Source organism: Eutrema salsugineum, unplaced genomic scaffold (assembly GCF_000478725.1).
Source record: "Eutrema salsugineum unplaced genomic scaffold, Eutsalg1_0 scaffold_2, whole genome shotgun sequence".
Taxonomy (NCBI): domain Eukaryota; kingdom Viridiplantae; phylum Streptophyta; class Magnoliopsida; order Brassicales; family Brassicaceae; genus Eutrema; species Eutrema salsugineum.
In genome coordinates this window covers 1,182,988-1,197,084 of record NW_006256829.1, presented here as the reverse complement: position 1 = coordinate 1,197,084, position 14,097 = coordinate 1,182,988, and the positions used below count along the sequence as shown (strand labels likewise).

At 34.2% G+C, this 14,097-nt stretch overlaps 5 protein-coding genes across 6 annotated transcripts; 1 reads left to right on the top strand and 4 right to left on the bottom strand.

Annotated features, from left to right (window-relative positions):
• Window positions 1-379: 379 nt before the first annotated feature.
• Window positions 380-736, bottom strand: LOC18019363 (S-protein homolog 21). Its single transcript, XM_006398831.2, has one exon. It carries the CDS (start codon window positions 734-736, stop codon window positions 380-382), a length of 357 nt encoding a protein of 118 aa, XP_006398894.2.
• A 1,233-nt stretch (window positions 737-1,969) lies between these two features.
• On the bottom strand, window positions 1,970-2,520 carry LOC18019362 (S-protein homolog 9). Its single transcript, XM_006398830.2, has one exon. The coding sequence runs from the start codon at window positions 2,460-2,462 to the stop codon at window positions 2,049-2,051; it is 414 nt and encodes a 137-aa protein (XP_006398893.1). The 5' UTR covers window positions 2,463-2,520; the 3' UTR covers window positions 1,970-2,048.
• A 755-nt stretch (window positions 2,521-3,275) lies between these two features.
• Window positions 3,276-3,686, bottom strand: LOC18019361 (S-protein homolog 21). Its single transcript, XM_006398829.2, has one exon. It carries the CDS (start codon window positions 3,675-3,677, stop codon window positions 3,276-3,278), a length of 402 nt encoding a protein of 133 aa, XP_006398892.1. The 5' UTR covers window positions 3,678-3,686.
• A 2,512-nt stretch (window positions 3,687-6,198) lies between these two features.
• On the top strand, window positions 6,199-7,201 carry LOC18019359 (zinc finger protein ZAT6). The gene has a single exon (XM_006398827.2). It carries the CDS (start codon window positions 6,358-6,360, stop codon window positions 7,069-7,071), a length of 714 nt encoding a protein of 237 aa, XP_006398890.1. The 5' UTR covers window positions 6,199-6,357; the 3' UTR covers window positions 7,072-7,201.
• A 198-nt stretch (window positions 7,202-7,399) lies between these two features.
• On the bottom strand, window positions 7,400-12,151 carry LOC18019358 (SHUGOSHIN 2). Of its 2 annotated transcripts, none has more exons than XM_024155764.1 (15): window positions 11,889-12,151; window positions 10,088-10,275; window positions 9,963-10,000; window positions 9,764-9,872; window positions 9,630-9,653; window positions 9,464-9,532; window positions 9,324-9,365; window positions 9,126-9,180; window positions 8,989-9,040; window positions 8,733-8,900; window positions 8,509-8,613; window positions 8,299-8,403; window positions 8,113-8,193; window positions 7,914-8,000; window positions 7,400-7,829 (listed from the first exon to the last, which is right to left on the bottom strand). In XM_024155764.1, the coding sequence occupies exons 2-15, from the start codon at window positions 10,223-10,225 to the stop codon at window positions 7,523-7,525; spliced, it is 1,380 nt and encodes a 459-aa protein (XP_024011532.1). In that variant the 5' UTR covers window positions 10,226-10,275; window positions 11,889-12,151; the 3' UTR covers window positions 7,400-7,522. The 2 variants fall into 2 exon arrangements, with proteins under 2 accessions (XP_024011532.1, XP_024011531.1); XM_024155763.1 differs by lacking the exon at window positions 11,889-12,151 and adding an exon at window positions 10,677-10,787.
• Between the last annotated feature and the right edge of the window lie 1,946 nt (window positions 12,152-14,097).

Here is a 14,097-nt window from a genome sequence, read left to right as displayed (position 1 = left end):
CAGATATTTATATAACTACTTATTCTATCAACTAGACCCTGGAGGAGTAGAACATTTGTTGTAATTACTATTAATTTTTACTACTGGTTTTGGAACACCGGACATATTATACGTCATACCACTGTTTTTGTAATGTGTTTTGTTGTAATGAAAATGTTGTTGTTGAGCCACCAAAAACAAAAAAAAAAGAAACATTTAGAATACACCATGATTTCTATGATAATTCAATTCGACATATTCAAGTCGGTAATTTAAAAAAAAAAAAACTCAAAGTAACGACTTTTTTTAAAAAAAAGGATACTCAAATCAAGATTTGCAGTGTTTAAAACTTTTTATATTATTCTAAATAATAATACAAATAAGCGAGATTTGATACTAGCTAGGTGGAAGAAGTGATCATATGAGTGTTACCATGAGGCACATCCCATGCATATACGTAAGCGTAATATTTGGTTCTAGTATTGAACACGTAAATGGCATCATCTCTCACGACCCACTTACAAATTTTACCCCCACAAAGCAGTTTCCATTGCGTGTCCGACGAAAACGCCTCGAAACTCTGGTGATGCTTGTTGAAATCGGGTCCTTTCCACACATTGCACCAGAAAAGCGTGGTCGCGAACACGTGTTCCCGAAAGCTGAAGTCGTAGATCTCAGTTTCGTTGAGGTCATGGAAACCTAGATCGTCGTCTTTCGATCTACAATGAACCCTCAGTTTATTGTGTTCTTTAATCATTTCGTTCTCGACCTGTACTACATGATGTCTTGGGAGCCATAGTCTGTAACCATGGCTTGTAATGAAACAATATTGGAAGGTTATGATTAGACCAACAAGTTTTAGGTGGGTCATGGTCATGGTTTTAGCTCTTTTGTAATATGATATGAATATATCGTTCATTCCAATAACTAAATATTTTATAATAATAACTGAATTAAATATTACTAAAATATTAAGTATTTTAAAATATTTACATATATCCACATATTAACATTTTAAATAGTTAATATTAATTAATTATTTTTTATAAATATATTAATTAATTGGTTACAACTCCAACAATTAGCTAAAAATAAAAAGACGACATTGTAACACCTCCAAAATAATTCCAGATCTTTCAATTAATGTTTCAAGATTCTTCAAACGCCCTGTGTAAAACAGAAAGCCAGTTATTCGTGAAGAATCAAACACGGGGGTTGACACATGCACACTAATCTTTTAACATAATTAATGTCATTAGTTTAAAAAATCAACCTCCATTATAATGAAAGTAAATTAATAAATATTCGTTATAGTCGTAGCATGATTTCTTACTATCGTATCAACTTAAAAAGTTCTGAATTTATAAAATTAGGTATTCTGAATCGAAACAAATAATATAATTAAAACCCAAAAACGGTATTGTGATGGTCTTTTAGAGAATTTCTCACTATTGAAAATAATAAATAAAAAAGAGAGAGTGAAAAGAGTCTCTCAAAATAAAAGACTACGAGAAATTCATGAGAGATTCTAAAACCATGTATCTCTTTATCATTGGTTGATTTTTTTCTTAAAATTAAATATTTTACTATAATTGTAAATTATATTCAAATACTAAAAAAAAATTTATGAAAAACTCATTTTGGGTTTCTCACTACTGCAGATGTCTTAAAAACCAATGAGAAAATTTAACATTTTATAGAAAAATTAGAGATTCCTCGTTTAGGAAAAACAAGTAAAAGGACACGAATCTAATCACTGGAAAAAAAAAAACTCAAAAGTGATTGATCGAGAAGAGATAATAGAGATAAACTGTAATAAGATTTTTATTAAAATTGGACAGGACCGGTTGATAAAGATCCATCAAGGAGATGATGGGTTGAATGCTTCTCGATCGTAAGCAAGGGATCGATCGGCTGATGGAAGCTGCATCTAGCTAATCAATCATATTATATGACTTTAAGGAAAAAAAGATCAATATTCTTGATATAATAAGATATTAATTAGATATATAGATTATTCATCATACAAACGATACAGCAGAGATTTCAAACAAGAAATACATAAAACCCTAGTTTTCAAGAATGTGAGGACCATCCCACACATATTTTCTCGTGGGAGGGTTTCCATCTTGAGAGAAATAGATTCCATCTTCTCTAGCAATCCACCTACACCTGGGCTCAAGAATTGTGCTCCACGAAGCGTCATACGCCAAAAACTCTTGGTGATGTTTAAAATTAGGGCCTTGATCCACTTTACACTTGTAACGAGTTGTCATGAACAAGTTATCACTAAAAGAAAACTCGTATTCTTTGCCGATTTTCACAAGCTGCTCTCCCTCGTCGTTGTCACACAGAACCTTGAGGAGTTTGTTGTGTTCCAACTGGTTGCTGAACGTTACTCTGCTTTCTCCTATCGTGTGAAAACCATTGCTTAAGCCGGTGCATAGACCTAAAAGAATCGAAATTATCAAGAGATTGTTCATTTCTTTTATTTGTCTGCTATATCTCGGAGATAGACTAGAGGTCTCTTTTGATATATTGTTTTTCTTATGTTTCTATGCCCTACATATATGTTGGGTATTTATATACATATTTTCGTTCATGAAATATAATTTTACAATATTAATTTGTCTTAAAAAGAAAAGTTGACATGATATGGAATGATATTTTTTAATCAACAGAGGAAACAGTGTCCAAATTTTTTTTTTTAATTTTAAAAATTCCACAAAGGACAAGAAATCTTTGATGGAATTTTTAACATAAAAATTCCACAGTGGATAGAAATCTTTGATTTGTGGAATTTTTAAAAACTTGTGAAAAGGAAAACTCAATTAAAAAACAAAGAAAATTAATGACTGACAGATTCTTAATCTTAACTTTATTTTTATGTTATTTGATCAATTATATTATCTTTTTGTTTTCGTTGGAATGTAGATATAAAATTTTCAAAACTTATACAAAACGAAACGAAAGGCTTCAGAAAAAAAAAAGTGACAGATAAATTCATAGTGCCAGGTAAACATGTACATTTTTAAATCTCACAAATTGTCACAATACTCAAAAATCTATCCTTGTTTGAGATATTATTCTTTTTTAGTTGGATTGTAGATTGAAAATTCTAACAGCTTTTACTATAATTATTTTTTCTCTCCTAAAAACAGGTAGTCAATTGATATGAATAAAAAAATTTTTAGTGAATCACCAAAAAAAAAAAAAAAAAAATTTACATATGTATCTTCATCAAACGATACACACATATACGTAAAAAGAAAATTAGGTTCCATCCTCTCTTTCTATCAAGGTGCCGTAAGATTCCAGTCATATCTTTTCACGGGAGGTTTACCATTGGGATCTTGTCTATAATAGATCCCATCCTCTCTTCCTATCCAAAAATACGTTGGCCCATAATCGCTTTTCCACTTAGATCTGTATGCATCAAACACTTTGTGAACCTTATAATTAGGCCCTTTCCACATATGACAAAAGAAAAGCGTCCTCCTCCAAACGTTATCGTCGAATTCAAAAGCCTTTGATTGGCCAACGCGCAAATAATGGTCACCAAGATTGTTGTCCTTGGATTTACAACGCACCGCAAGGATTTTGTTGTGCAGCTCGTTCGTGAGCACGATTTTACTTATTCCGATTGTATTTCTTATGCATAGACTAAAAAGAATCAGAGAGATGAAGAGGTTGTTCATATTGTTTTTATTTTCTTCTGTGTAACAGAACTTCAATTAATTCTCTGTTGTTGTTTACTTACTCTCCATCTTGTCTTGGGTATTATTTATACACATTTTCGTTTTCAGATCCTTCTCTTTTATTTTTAGCAATTGCTATTTTGACTACAAAAATGGAGAAAACGGTTAGCAAACTTGTTCTTTATCTTATTTTTGGTAAACATTTTTGTAGTCTTCTTTTGAAGTGCGTTTCTAGCTAATCTTTATATAGCAGCAAAAAAAAAGTAAAAGTATGTATGAATTTTTCTCTTGGTAAAAGTAACAGTTAAATTCCTAATGTTGAAACATGTTTGCCAAAGCTTTTGGAAGTTTGGCAATTTATAATCGGCCCATATGGAACCAAACTTTTTTTTAGCATGGAAGCTCATTTGACTTCTATTCGAAGAGTGACTCTTTTTGGGTGAGTTGGGATCGTCTTCTAGGCTTTTAGCAAGCTAATTCTCCTATATATTGATGCCATTCTTCACTAGCTCTCCAGTTTGTCTAAAATCGATAACGATATAACACTCTTTTTTCTATTCCAAGAATAAAGTATTGCAATCTATAAGGAAAAAATGATGCTCTTTTGCTTACGAAAGCTCGGCGCGCTCTTTCATAAACATTGATTCTTTTTTCTCTGACCCATTCCATTTATCTGATAAATCTTCTTAATATTGTAACCGATCATATGTATTAGGTTAGCTATTTTTTAGCGACAATTTTTTTTATGAAACACATTACTATATAGTATATCCATATTAATAGTAAATTTTGCCGTCTTTAGATAAAGTACTAGTTCTTGATTTGAGATATACCATTTTTTTAATCAATTGTCAATGAAAAATCCAAAAAGAAGCGGAAAGATGAAATAATGTTCATTTGTTTCAGAAAAAAATAAATTATATCACAATAAATAAGAAAATTTGTATGTTCTCGTAAACCTTTCGAGAAAAAAATAATAATTTCAGTGGGGAGTGTCTTAATTATTATCAGCATATCAAATATACATTACTTAATGATAGAAAAAAAATATATATATATATATTCACCAAAAAAAAATGATAGAAAAAAAAAAACCTATATGGTTTTTTTTTGGGTTCGAATATACAATTTAATTAGAATGTTACATTCATATGTGATTATTTACATGAGGTATATTTCTGGATAGTGTTGACATCAATTCGAGAATATCAAACATAAAATTAACCAATCATGGATATATCACCAGCCACAACTAATTAATATTAAATTAGATGACTGGTTTACATCCACTTATGCATATATTCAGGAGATCTATGATTAAAAATCCGGTATAGACCCCTTTCCACGGCTAACCATGTCACATTTTCTTTATTCTTGAGTGAGTTGTTCCATGCTGACGTGTAAGCTACGAATTTTTGGAAATGCGAGAAGTGATATCCATGACTTAGCTCACATTTATAGACTGTGTCATGGAATAGAGCGTCGTTGAAACGCCAACCTTTTGCTTGCCCATTTTTCAAGTATATGATCGGAAAATCGTCGTTTCCTGATTTGCAATGGACCTTGAGTTTTGTCTTCTCATGGAACTTGTTGACGATCATAAATACGTTTTTCCCTAACGTGTCTCCAATGCAAAACCCTATAACAATGAGCAAGTATGAGACGTTTCATATTTTTCTTTTTTTTTTTTGGTGTTTGAGTTTTCCGAAATGTTAGATTTGTTCTTGGTTTCTTTCTCTCTTTTCTTTTCTTTTCAGAATATTGCGATTTTGATGTATTTATATATAAGTTTTAGTTTTAATTTTTTTTTTAGGTTATGCGTTAAAATCTGTCCTCATCTTTTATATGGAGTTATGCTAAATATAGGACGCTAATTTTAAGAAGATTAAAAATTAGAAGCGGCTCGAGATGTTCACATTTTGTACTATATTACTTATGCTAATTATTAGTAAACGTGGGAAAATTATTCTCCAAACGAGATATATAACAAGATATGAATCGTGAATAAAAATAAAAAAAATTCACAAATTTCTGATGCACAAGTCAGTTGAATAGTTTGCCAAACCTTTTGAAATTAAAAAGAAGACTGTATGTTTATATAGATCAGGGTATATTACGTTGATATATAGTAGTCAGTACTAGTAGTTAGGAGATGATAAGTAGATAGAGATATTCGATGGGTTTGAAAAAGATAGCATGAGTAGTAGCCGACTTAATTTGGCATTTTTATCTCTCCACTTGTTTGGTCAGCATAACACCTCCTAAGTGAGAGCTCTCTCTCTAGAATATTCCTTTCATTGTTTAGCTGATAAGAATGAAAGAAGGCGGCAGAGAGAAAGAGTGTGAGAACAAGTCTTCTTTAGCCGACTTCCACACACGTGTACCAGGTCAAACCAAACGTGCCCAAACTTAGTTAGATACTTTCATTTCATCTCATCTTCTTTTGGTCCGCACACATTATAATTTTTATTTAATATATAAAATCAAAGTTAAAAAGTAATTAAGTATCGACTCCTTCACTCTTCTTCAAACACACTTCCTCATCTCTTCTTCACACGCAACTTCCTCTCCTCCGGCTTCTCTACTCTTTTATTATATATACGCACACCTTCATTTCTTCTTTCTTCAACTTTAACACTCTTTCACAAATCGACTAGTCTTGAAAATTTTAATAATAATAATGGCGCTCGAAGCTCTTACTTCGCCAAGATTAGCTTCTCCGATTCCGACTCTGTTTCAAGATTCTGCAGTTGGCTTCCATGGTAGCAAAGGCAAGCGTTCTAAGCGATCAAGATCCGAATTCGACCGCCACAGTAGTCTCACTGAGGATGAATATATCGCTTTATGTCTCATGCTCCTTGCTCGCGACGGAGATCGAAACCGTGACCTTGACCTGCCTTCTTCTTCATCGCCGCCTCTGCTTCCTCCTCCTACTCCGATCCACAAGTGCAGCGTCTGCGACAAGGCGTTTTCTTCTTACCAGGCTCTTGGTGGACACAAGGCGAGTCACCGGAAAAACGTATCCTTTACTCAAACCACCGGAGGAGATGAGCAATCGACTTCTTCGGCGATAACCACCGTGAGTCACGGCAGCGGCGGAGGGAGTGTGAAATCGCACGTTTGCTCGATTTGTAACAAATCCTTCGCCACTGGTCAAGCTCTCGGCGGCCATAAACGGTGCCACTACGAAGGAAAGAACAACAACGGCGGAGGCGGCGGCGGCGGAAGCAGTAGCGTGTCGAATTCTGAAAGCCACGTCAGCAGCAGCAGCCATCAAAACCACCGTGGGTTTGACCTAAACATCCCGCCGATACCGGAATTCTCGATGGTCGACGGAGACGAAGAGGTGATGAGTCCCATGCCGGTGAAGAAACTCCGACTCGACTTGCAGTAGAAAGAAACTATACTTAAAACATTCAGATTCTTGATTTGTTTTGCTGTACATACCAATTTCGATTTTGATTTGATTCCAATTCTTGTTCTTCTTCTTCTTCTTCTTCTTCATTGAATCAAGATTCTTTGTTGTATCATAGATTATATTAGTTTTTTTTTCCTTTTCTTTACTTTTATTTTTACCTCAAGTTTTCGCTTAAAAGAAAAAGACCTTCCCTAATTAAATTTGAGTACGTTTCAGTTTCTATTGCTTATACGATGTAATCTAAATTTGTTCACATCGATCTCTGCATGAACTTTTCCTCGGTAGCTAAGAAATAACGACAAAATGCAGGAGGAATAGTTCATAAGATAATAAAGTTGACTTGGATATACAAAAGCATGAAGTAAGCTTCCGAACAGCAGTTTTGCATATAAAGAACACAAAAGGCCAAAAAGACAATACTGGAGGTTCAGCAGTTTCGCCGCATCTTCGCTTTAAGCGAGACTTCTCTGTATGATTGGACTTTCTCTGCTGCGTGTCTTGACGGTCTTCCGACAGATGTCCTTCTCATCATTCCTTCGGTTTCCTCAGCTCTAGGCTTCTTCTTTGATTCTCTTTCATGGTCGTCTTCCTTAGAAGCTGATGATGATCTCAGAACACACTCCTCAACTGTGTCGATGCGCAAAGACGGGTCTTTCGCTATTTCTTTGATGGCTCCATCGGTGTCTGTAGCTGTTTGAGATTTACCCTTTGTTGGTTGCCTTCTCATTGAGACTCTGACGAGCACATCACAAAGATAACAGTCAAATTACATCATTGAGACTCTAAACTTATCAGGAAGTTCAATGTCACTAACAAACCTGCGTTTCCCGTTTGTATCTTTTATGTCATGTCTGCTTTCAGATGGTTTTACAGCTTCAGATCTTGATCCGTCGCTTACCAAGCTTCTGAAATAATTATCGAGGAGAGAAAACGCAAGAGATGTAAGCTAACTCAATTTCTATGCTATCAATCAACGGGATAGAGAAAAAAAAGCTAAAACAATATGTTTCAACAAACCCTGCATCATCGGCATTCAAGGTTTCAATCACTTCCGGTTCTTGGAAATCAAACCTTGCAGACTGTTTTCTTGAAGAGACTCTGCCCAGTAATACAAGAAATTAGTGACCTCTAATGCATTTTTTATAGTGGCTTCTATAAAGGATACTACTAGTAAAATAGGACGTTATTCAGGGTCATTCAAACCTTCTCCTCTTGATCGTCTCCCTGACTTCGTCTCTCTCATGGAAGTTTTTACATAGTTCAGCTTCTTCGGGCCTTAACCGAGCAGACCGTCTTCTCAAAGAGAGCCTGCTCGAAACGGAGACAGTGTCAATGTAATACGCCTATTTCCATTCAGAGTTTGCAACAACGTAGGTAATTAAAGTGGAACGAGGACAAATAACACTAACAAACCTTGCGGTTTCTTTAATTTCTTTGGCATCCTCCATCTCAAGCAATTTTTCCGTTTGTTCAGTTTCTTGAAAATCAAACCTGGTAGATTTCCTTCGTACACATTGCCTATGCCAAAACAACCAGACAAAGGAATTAAAGCACAAATAAGATATTCTTGTCTTCCCATTCTTTTGGAATAGAAATGGAAATAAAAGAAATGTAATCCTCGCACTGAATGTAAGAACCTCTTGCTATGCACAGTGTCTTGTACCAGGTTTGCTGCATCAAGATCAAACTTCTTGGTGACAACATTGTCAACAATTTGGTTTGCGACAACCCCCTTTTCAAAGTCATTTTCAGTCTGACAGGTCACTTCGGGGATACTACTAGTATCTATTACTTCAGAAGCTTTCCTACAAACGAATCAATACCAATTCAGGTTTACTTGACTGCCAAAAGCTTTCACAGGAAACATGGATTAAACAATAAGCAGATTTGGACCTTTTACTGTTAGCGTCCTCTTTAACCAGAATTGGCTTAACGTTGGAGCTTTCTGAAATTGAAAATGAAACGATATAGGGTAAGGATGCAAAAAAAGCTTTCTAGGATCAACAATGAATGTAAGCAAAACAGTTTACGTTTTATCCTCGACGTTCGCTTTCTCTTGGTGTCTTTACGATTCATATCAAGCGCCTGAAAGAGTTTGCAATACCCATCAGAAACGTTTGATGGAACCTTGAAGTCAATAACAAAGCCAAATAGCGTGAAAAAATGTAGTACTAAAGGTAATAATTTCCTATTCCGGAAATGTCACCCAGGAATATCCAAGTACGTACCTTATCTTCGGATGCGTGGTGTGTACATGGAAGTGGTTGCTCCTGGACGAGATTAGATAACAATTCTAAGTTTAGAACTTATTTTCGATTCTCAGGCAACTATAGTCAATGGTAATATACAGAACAAGGGGATAACTTGCCTCAAGCTGCATTTTCCTGGCTTCGAGTAATACATTCTTACAGCCAAGTTCATGCTGAAGTTGCTTGAGCTGAAAATGTACATACAACGTCAGTTGATCTAAGAACTTGTAATACAATGAAATAAAAGTTCCTCGTTTGAGCAACTTCAGTTCCAGAAAAGCTTACTCTGTCTCTGTTTGTATTGAGTTCCTGCCAGGAAACATATGAAGAGAAGACAATGAAGTCATACGTGAACCATGTAGTAAAAATAATTTCACAATCATCTCAAAAAAGTTGAACCAAAGAAAGATGGGACACACCGCCAACATATGACTGTTTGCCTGAGCAAACTGCAAATTCTTTTCCTGCACATTCCGTAAGTTGATCCTCATTTTCTGAAACTCAACACCGCTCAGCTCGATGATTTTACTGCAGCCACAATACAAAAAACAACATTACCAACAAAATAACGTCCATGCAACAAACAAGCCAACATATTTTAAAGAACAAGATGGATACTTTCTGTGTGCCAGAGCTTTCATCAGCGTCATGTTTTCCTGCAAAAACAAAATCAGTAAAAGCAACCGAATCAGCAAAATACAGTCTACCACGATTTCAACAAGACCAAAGTGAAAAGGGAATGCCTTTTGAAGCTTTTCAGCATATTCCTTAGAAGAGAATAACATATTCTGTTGCTGGCGCGTATCTTCTCTGTTCATTTGTTTAGAAAGATCCTGCAAGTTGCTAATATCCGCCAGTTTTCTCCTCTGTGCACTGCTCATAAGAGAGTCCAGAACGCTCGCCTTTCCTTTTTCTTTACGAATAGGAACCTCTGCCAAATTCAGCAATGTGTTAGCGAAATCCCAAACACTAGTGTCAAAATTGGCAGCTAATAACAATCTCACCAAACGAAATCAAACCCCAAATTCCAAGAAAAAGCAATGAAAAGACAAAGCCGCGAGCAGAAACTCCAGCAAACGAGAATGAAACAATCCGATGCGAAGAAGAATAGATATTCAATAACAAAGTCTCACAGGATATTGGGTACTTCAAAGGATAAAATCCAATTTACCATCTCAATGTTGGATAAAAAAAACTTCTGAATTTGACAGAGACGAGAAAGAAATAAAAGTGTCCCCAGATGCGAGCAGTCAACTCCCAAATGAATGATGTAATTACAGAGAAACCCAAAAATGCGAAGAAAGATGGTGATAAGTATGACGCAATTCGAACCTTGAGCAGCATAATTATCATCTTCGAGAACCGTCACGGAGTTCATGGTGGAGGCGGGTCGAGAAACCCTAAGAACTGGATCCGATTTTCGGAATTTTGAATCGAGGAGGGAAGACGAAGCATGAGCGAAGCAGGATTTACGATGGCAGCTTTTGAGGGTAAAAGCGTCACTACCTATGATTGAACGACATTGTAGCATGTCGTTTTAGTGAGTGTAACAATTAACTAAAAATTGTTCGTTTTGATCACTCTAATATATTTTGACCTGGTATGGAATTACCTAGGCACCCAATAGTAGTTGAGATGTTCGAAAAATAATGTAGCTGAATTCTGAATATATTCCTTCTCTCGTCTTATATTATAATAAAAGTTATGTAGAGGCAAGAAATATGTTAAATGTTTACAGGATATGATAATCTCCTTGATGTTTCTCTAGTCTTTAATTTATTCTTACAAGGGGTTGTGTACTTAGAGCAGCTCCATCAAAGTGTTTTATTCTATTTTCGGCACAGTTTTATAGACAAAAGCGATTTAATTTAAATAAAAAACCCAACATTTTTGATGGACCGATCCTTAGCTAAGGAGTGCAGGAAACTGTTTCTTGCGCAACGTGGAGGAAGCTGATTGGTTCATTATTTTTTTATTTTTATTTGTTTTACATATTATTTTATTTAGAAAATCATTTCCTCCTTTTCGATCCAAAAAGACGACTCCCTCTCTCTCTTTTCTCTCGTTCGTTTCGTCTTCAGATGGTTAATGATGAAATAGATTTTAAATTCGCTGAAGACGATGTTAAAAGCGAAAGCGAATCACCAAAGATTAACCCAACTCGGAGACGATCTAAGCGAACTCGGAAACTCGAATTGTTCGATTTCGACTTTAAAAAACTAAAAAAGACTAAATCCGTTGAGACAGTGACCGAGCCAAAGCATCACAGTTCAGCTTCTGACAAACCGATGGAGGAAGATCTCGCCTTTTGTCTCATAATGTTCTCCAGAGACAAATGGAAGCAACAGAAGAAGAACAAGACGATGACAAAGCAAAAAGTGGAAGAAAAATGACGTCGACGAAAACAGAGCAAGAGACAATATGGGTTACACTAATGGAGGAGAGAAATACAAGAATCTCTTAAGTACTCTTATCTTCAAAAAACAATTAATAATTTAATCTTTAGAGAACCAACATCAGTTACACTAATGGAGATGGTCTTACTTGTTTAATGTGTTCTTAATCTCCAACTTCCTTGGTTGATCAGCTGTCACTTGATATTCTTCAATAGAGATTCAAAAATGCCCAAAAATGCTTTTATCTCAGAGAAGGATGCTGAATTGCAAGAAGATGAGGGAAGTCGTAACTTCATGATTGAAAATTTGCAAGAGGTAGCTTCATTTTTGCAAGAAGCTGAGGGAAGTCTTTCTATGATTGAACATAGAATTGCTATATTTTTTTGGTCAACAAAAATGTTATATCTATCCAAATTTAGATTGGCATTTGGATCACTAAACGGGCAAAAATGCCAAGTTGGCCTTTATCTACACAATCTCACCAAAAGAAAATTAGAATATTTTTTAAAGGGCTAAAAAAAAGGATCACAATCTTTTATATATAGCCGATATTATTGAATTAACTGTACATCAGTTTCCCTTTGTATTTCTGTCTTATTCTATCACCTTCATCATATTATTTTATTTTATTCATAATTTCAACATTTTCTTTGATTACGTACATCCTCCATAACAAATACACCAATTGCAATAAACTAATTGAATATAGACAAGTTGTTTGGAGAGACACCTTTGACGATTCAAATTAGCAAATACTATATTGCCGGCAAAATAAACCCTCTAAAGTCAATATTATTCACAACAAATTCATTGATTTAAATTCCTTGAACTAGCTACTACTAACTATTAATGAATTGAATTCGAGATATACTTTCGATGAAAATAATTGCAGCTAGTTAACCTCAACTCTTTTAAAAATAGGCATAATTAAATAAAGACTATTATCGGTAAAATTATTCAACTTAAGTCAAATTCTAGTGATCATGTTCTTTTTGTTTCACCTTTACTTCAAGAAGAATTCAAAGACAATAATAATTGAGGATCATGTTACATTTATTATATCATTTGTTTTTTTGTTGGTTATTTTTACATAGTTGGTTTTTTTTGGGGTAAAGACATGAATCCTAAACATAAGTCCTAAACACATATATTGACAATCTATACATAAATAAACATACATTTTCGCTCAACAATTCGTTTATTTCTATTTCACATAATTATATATGACATCTTAGCATATTCACCTAATATCATGTATGTTGAACATGCATGATTAGATGTTTTTTTGTATTATATTGTAGGTGTGGTAAAAAATACTTTAGTTATTGACCTAATTAAAGAGGCAAAAAAGACAGTCCTCTGTTAAATATTTAAGATAAAATTTTAGATTTTGTCAAATTTTTATTATTTTTTTAAATTATGTAGTTTATAATTTGTTCTGTTGTATTGATCAAAAGACTTGATATTATAAGTAGTAAAATATTTTTTTAATATTGTTAAAAGAAAAAAAAAACACTTGTAATTAATATTATGTTGTATCTTATACTTTAGATTTGGTTTGATTTTCGTGATTAGCTAGATATATATTGTGCAAGGCTAAAATACATGGTTCAATTTTATTGGTCAACCTTACTTTTCGATACTAAATTTTCTTTTAGCCAGAGAATTAATTGGATTATATTTAGCTCAATTTCAGAAAATATAAAATAAATTAAATATATATATACCACAAGATTTTCTTATATAAACACTACGGTACTTTAATGTCTTTAGATTCATAATAATAATCAAAAAAGAAATTTTGTTAAATATTTTTGCTTCAAGAAATGAATAATCTCATATTTTTTTTGTGTTAATTATTGCAATGTTTTTTGGGTTGAGCCAAAATCAAAATTCATCAGAATGGTGCAACGGTGGAATGTTGGACATTCAAAACAAACTGGGTCATGGTCAGATTCTTAAGGTTCGGTGCAATGATGAAAAAAAACCCCACGGCTCCAATCCTCTCCTTGAAATTTAATGAAAAACACATACTTAAAAATGGCAGTCGGGTTTTGCAAAAAAAAAGGTTGCAATGTTATTTGTTTAAAGGACCTCCAACGGATGCTTATTTTTCTAGAGTAGAGATTTGGTTATCACCTCATAACAAATATCCATGTAAACTTGGATCTCGCTCATGGATTGCTAAAACTGATGGAGTTTACTGGGAGGAATATGGAGTAGAACCTACATCGTCACCGAAACTTGTTGGTAGATGGATAAAAACTGGCAGCCCATACTAAATTCATGAGATCTATGGAAATCAACATGCCTTTTCTTGTATTTTCTTTCGTGTCGCATGTTAACGAATGTTGCCC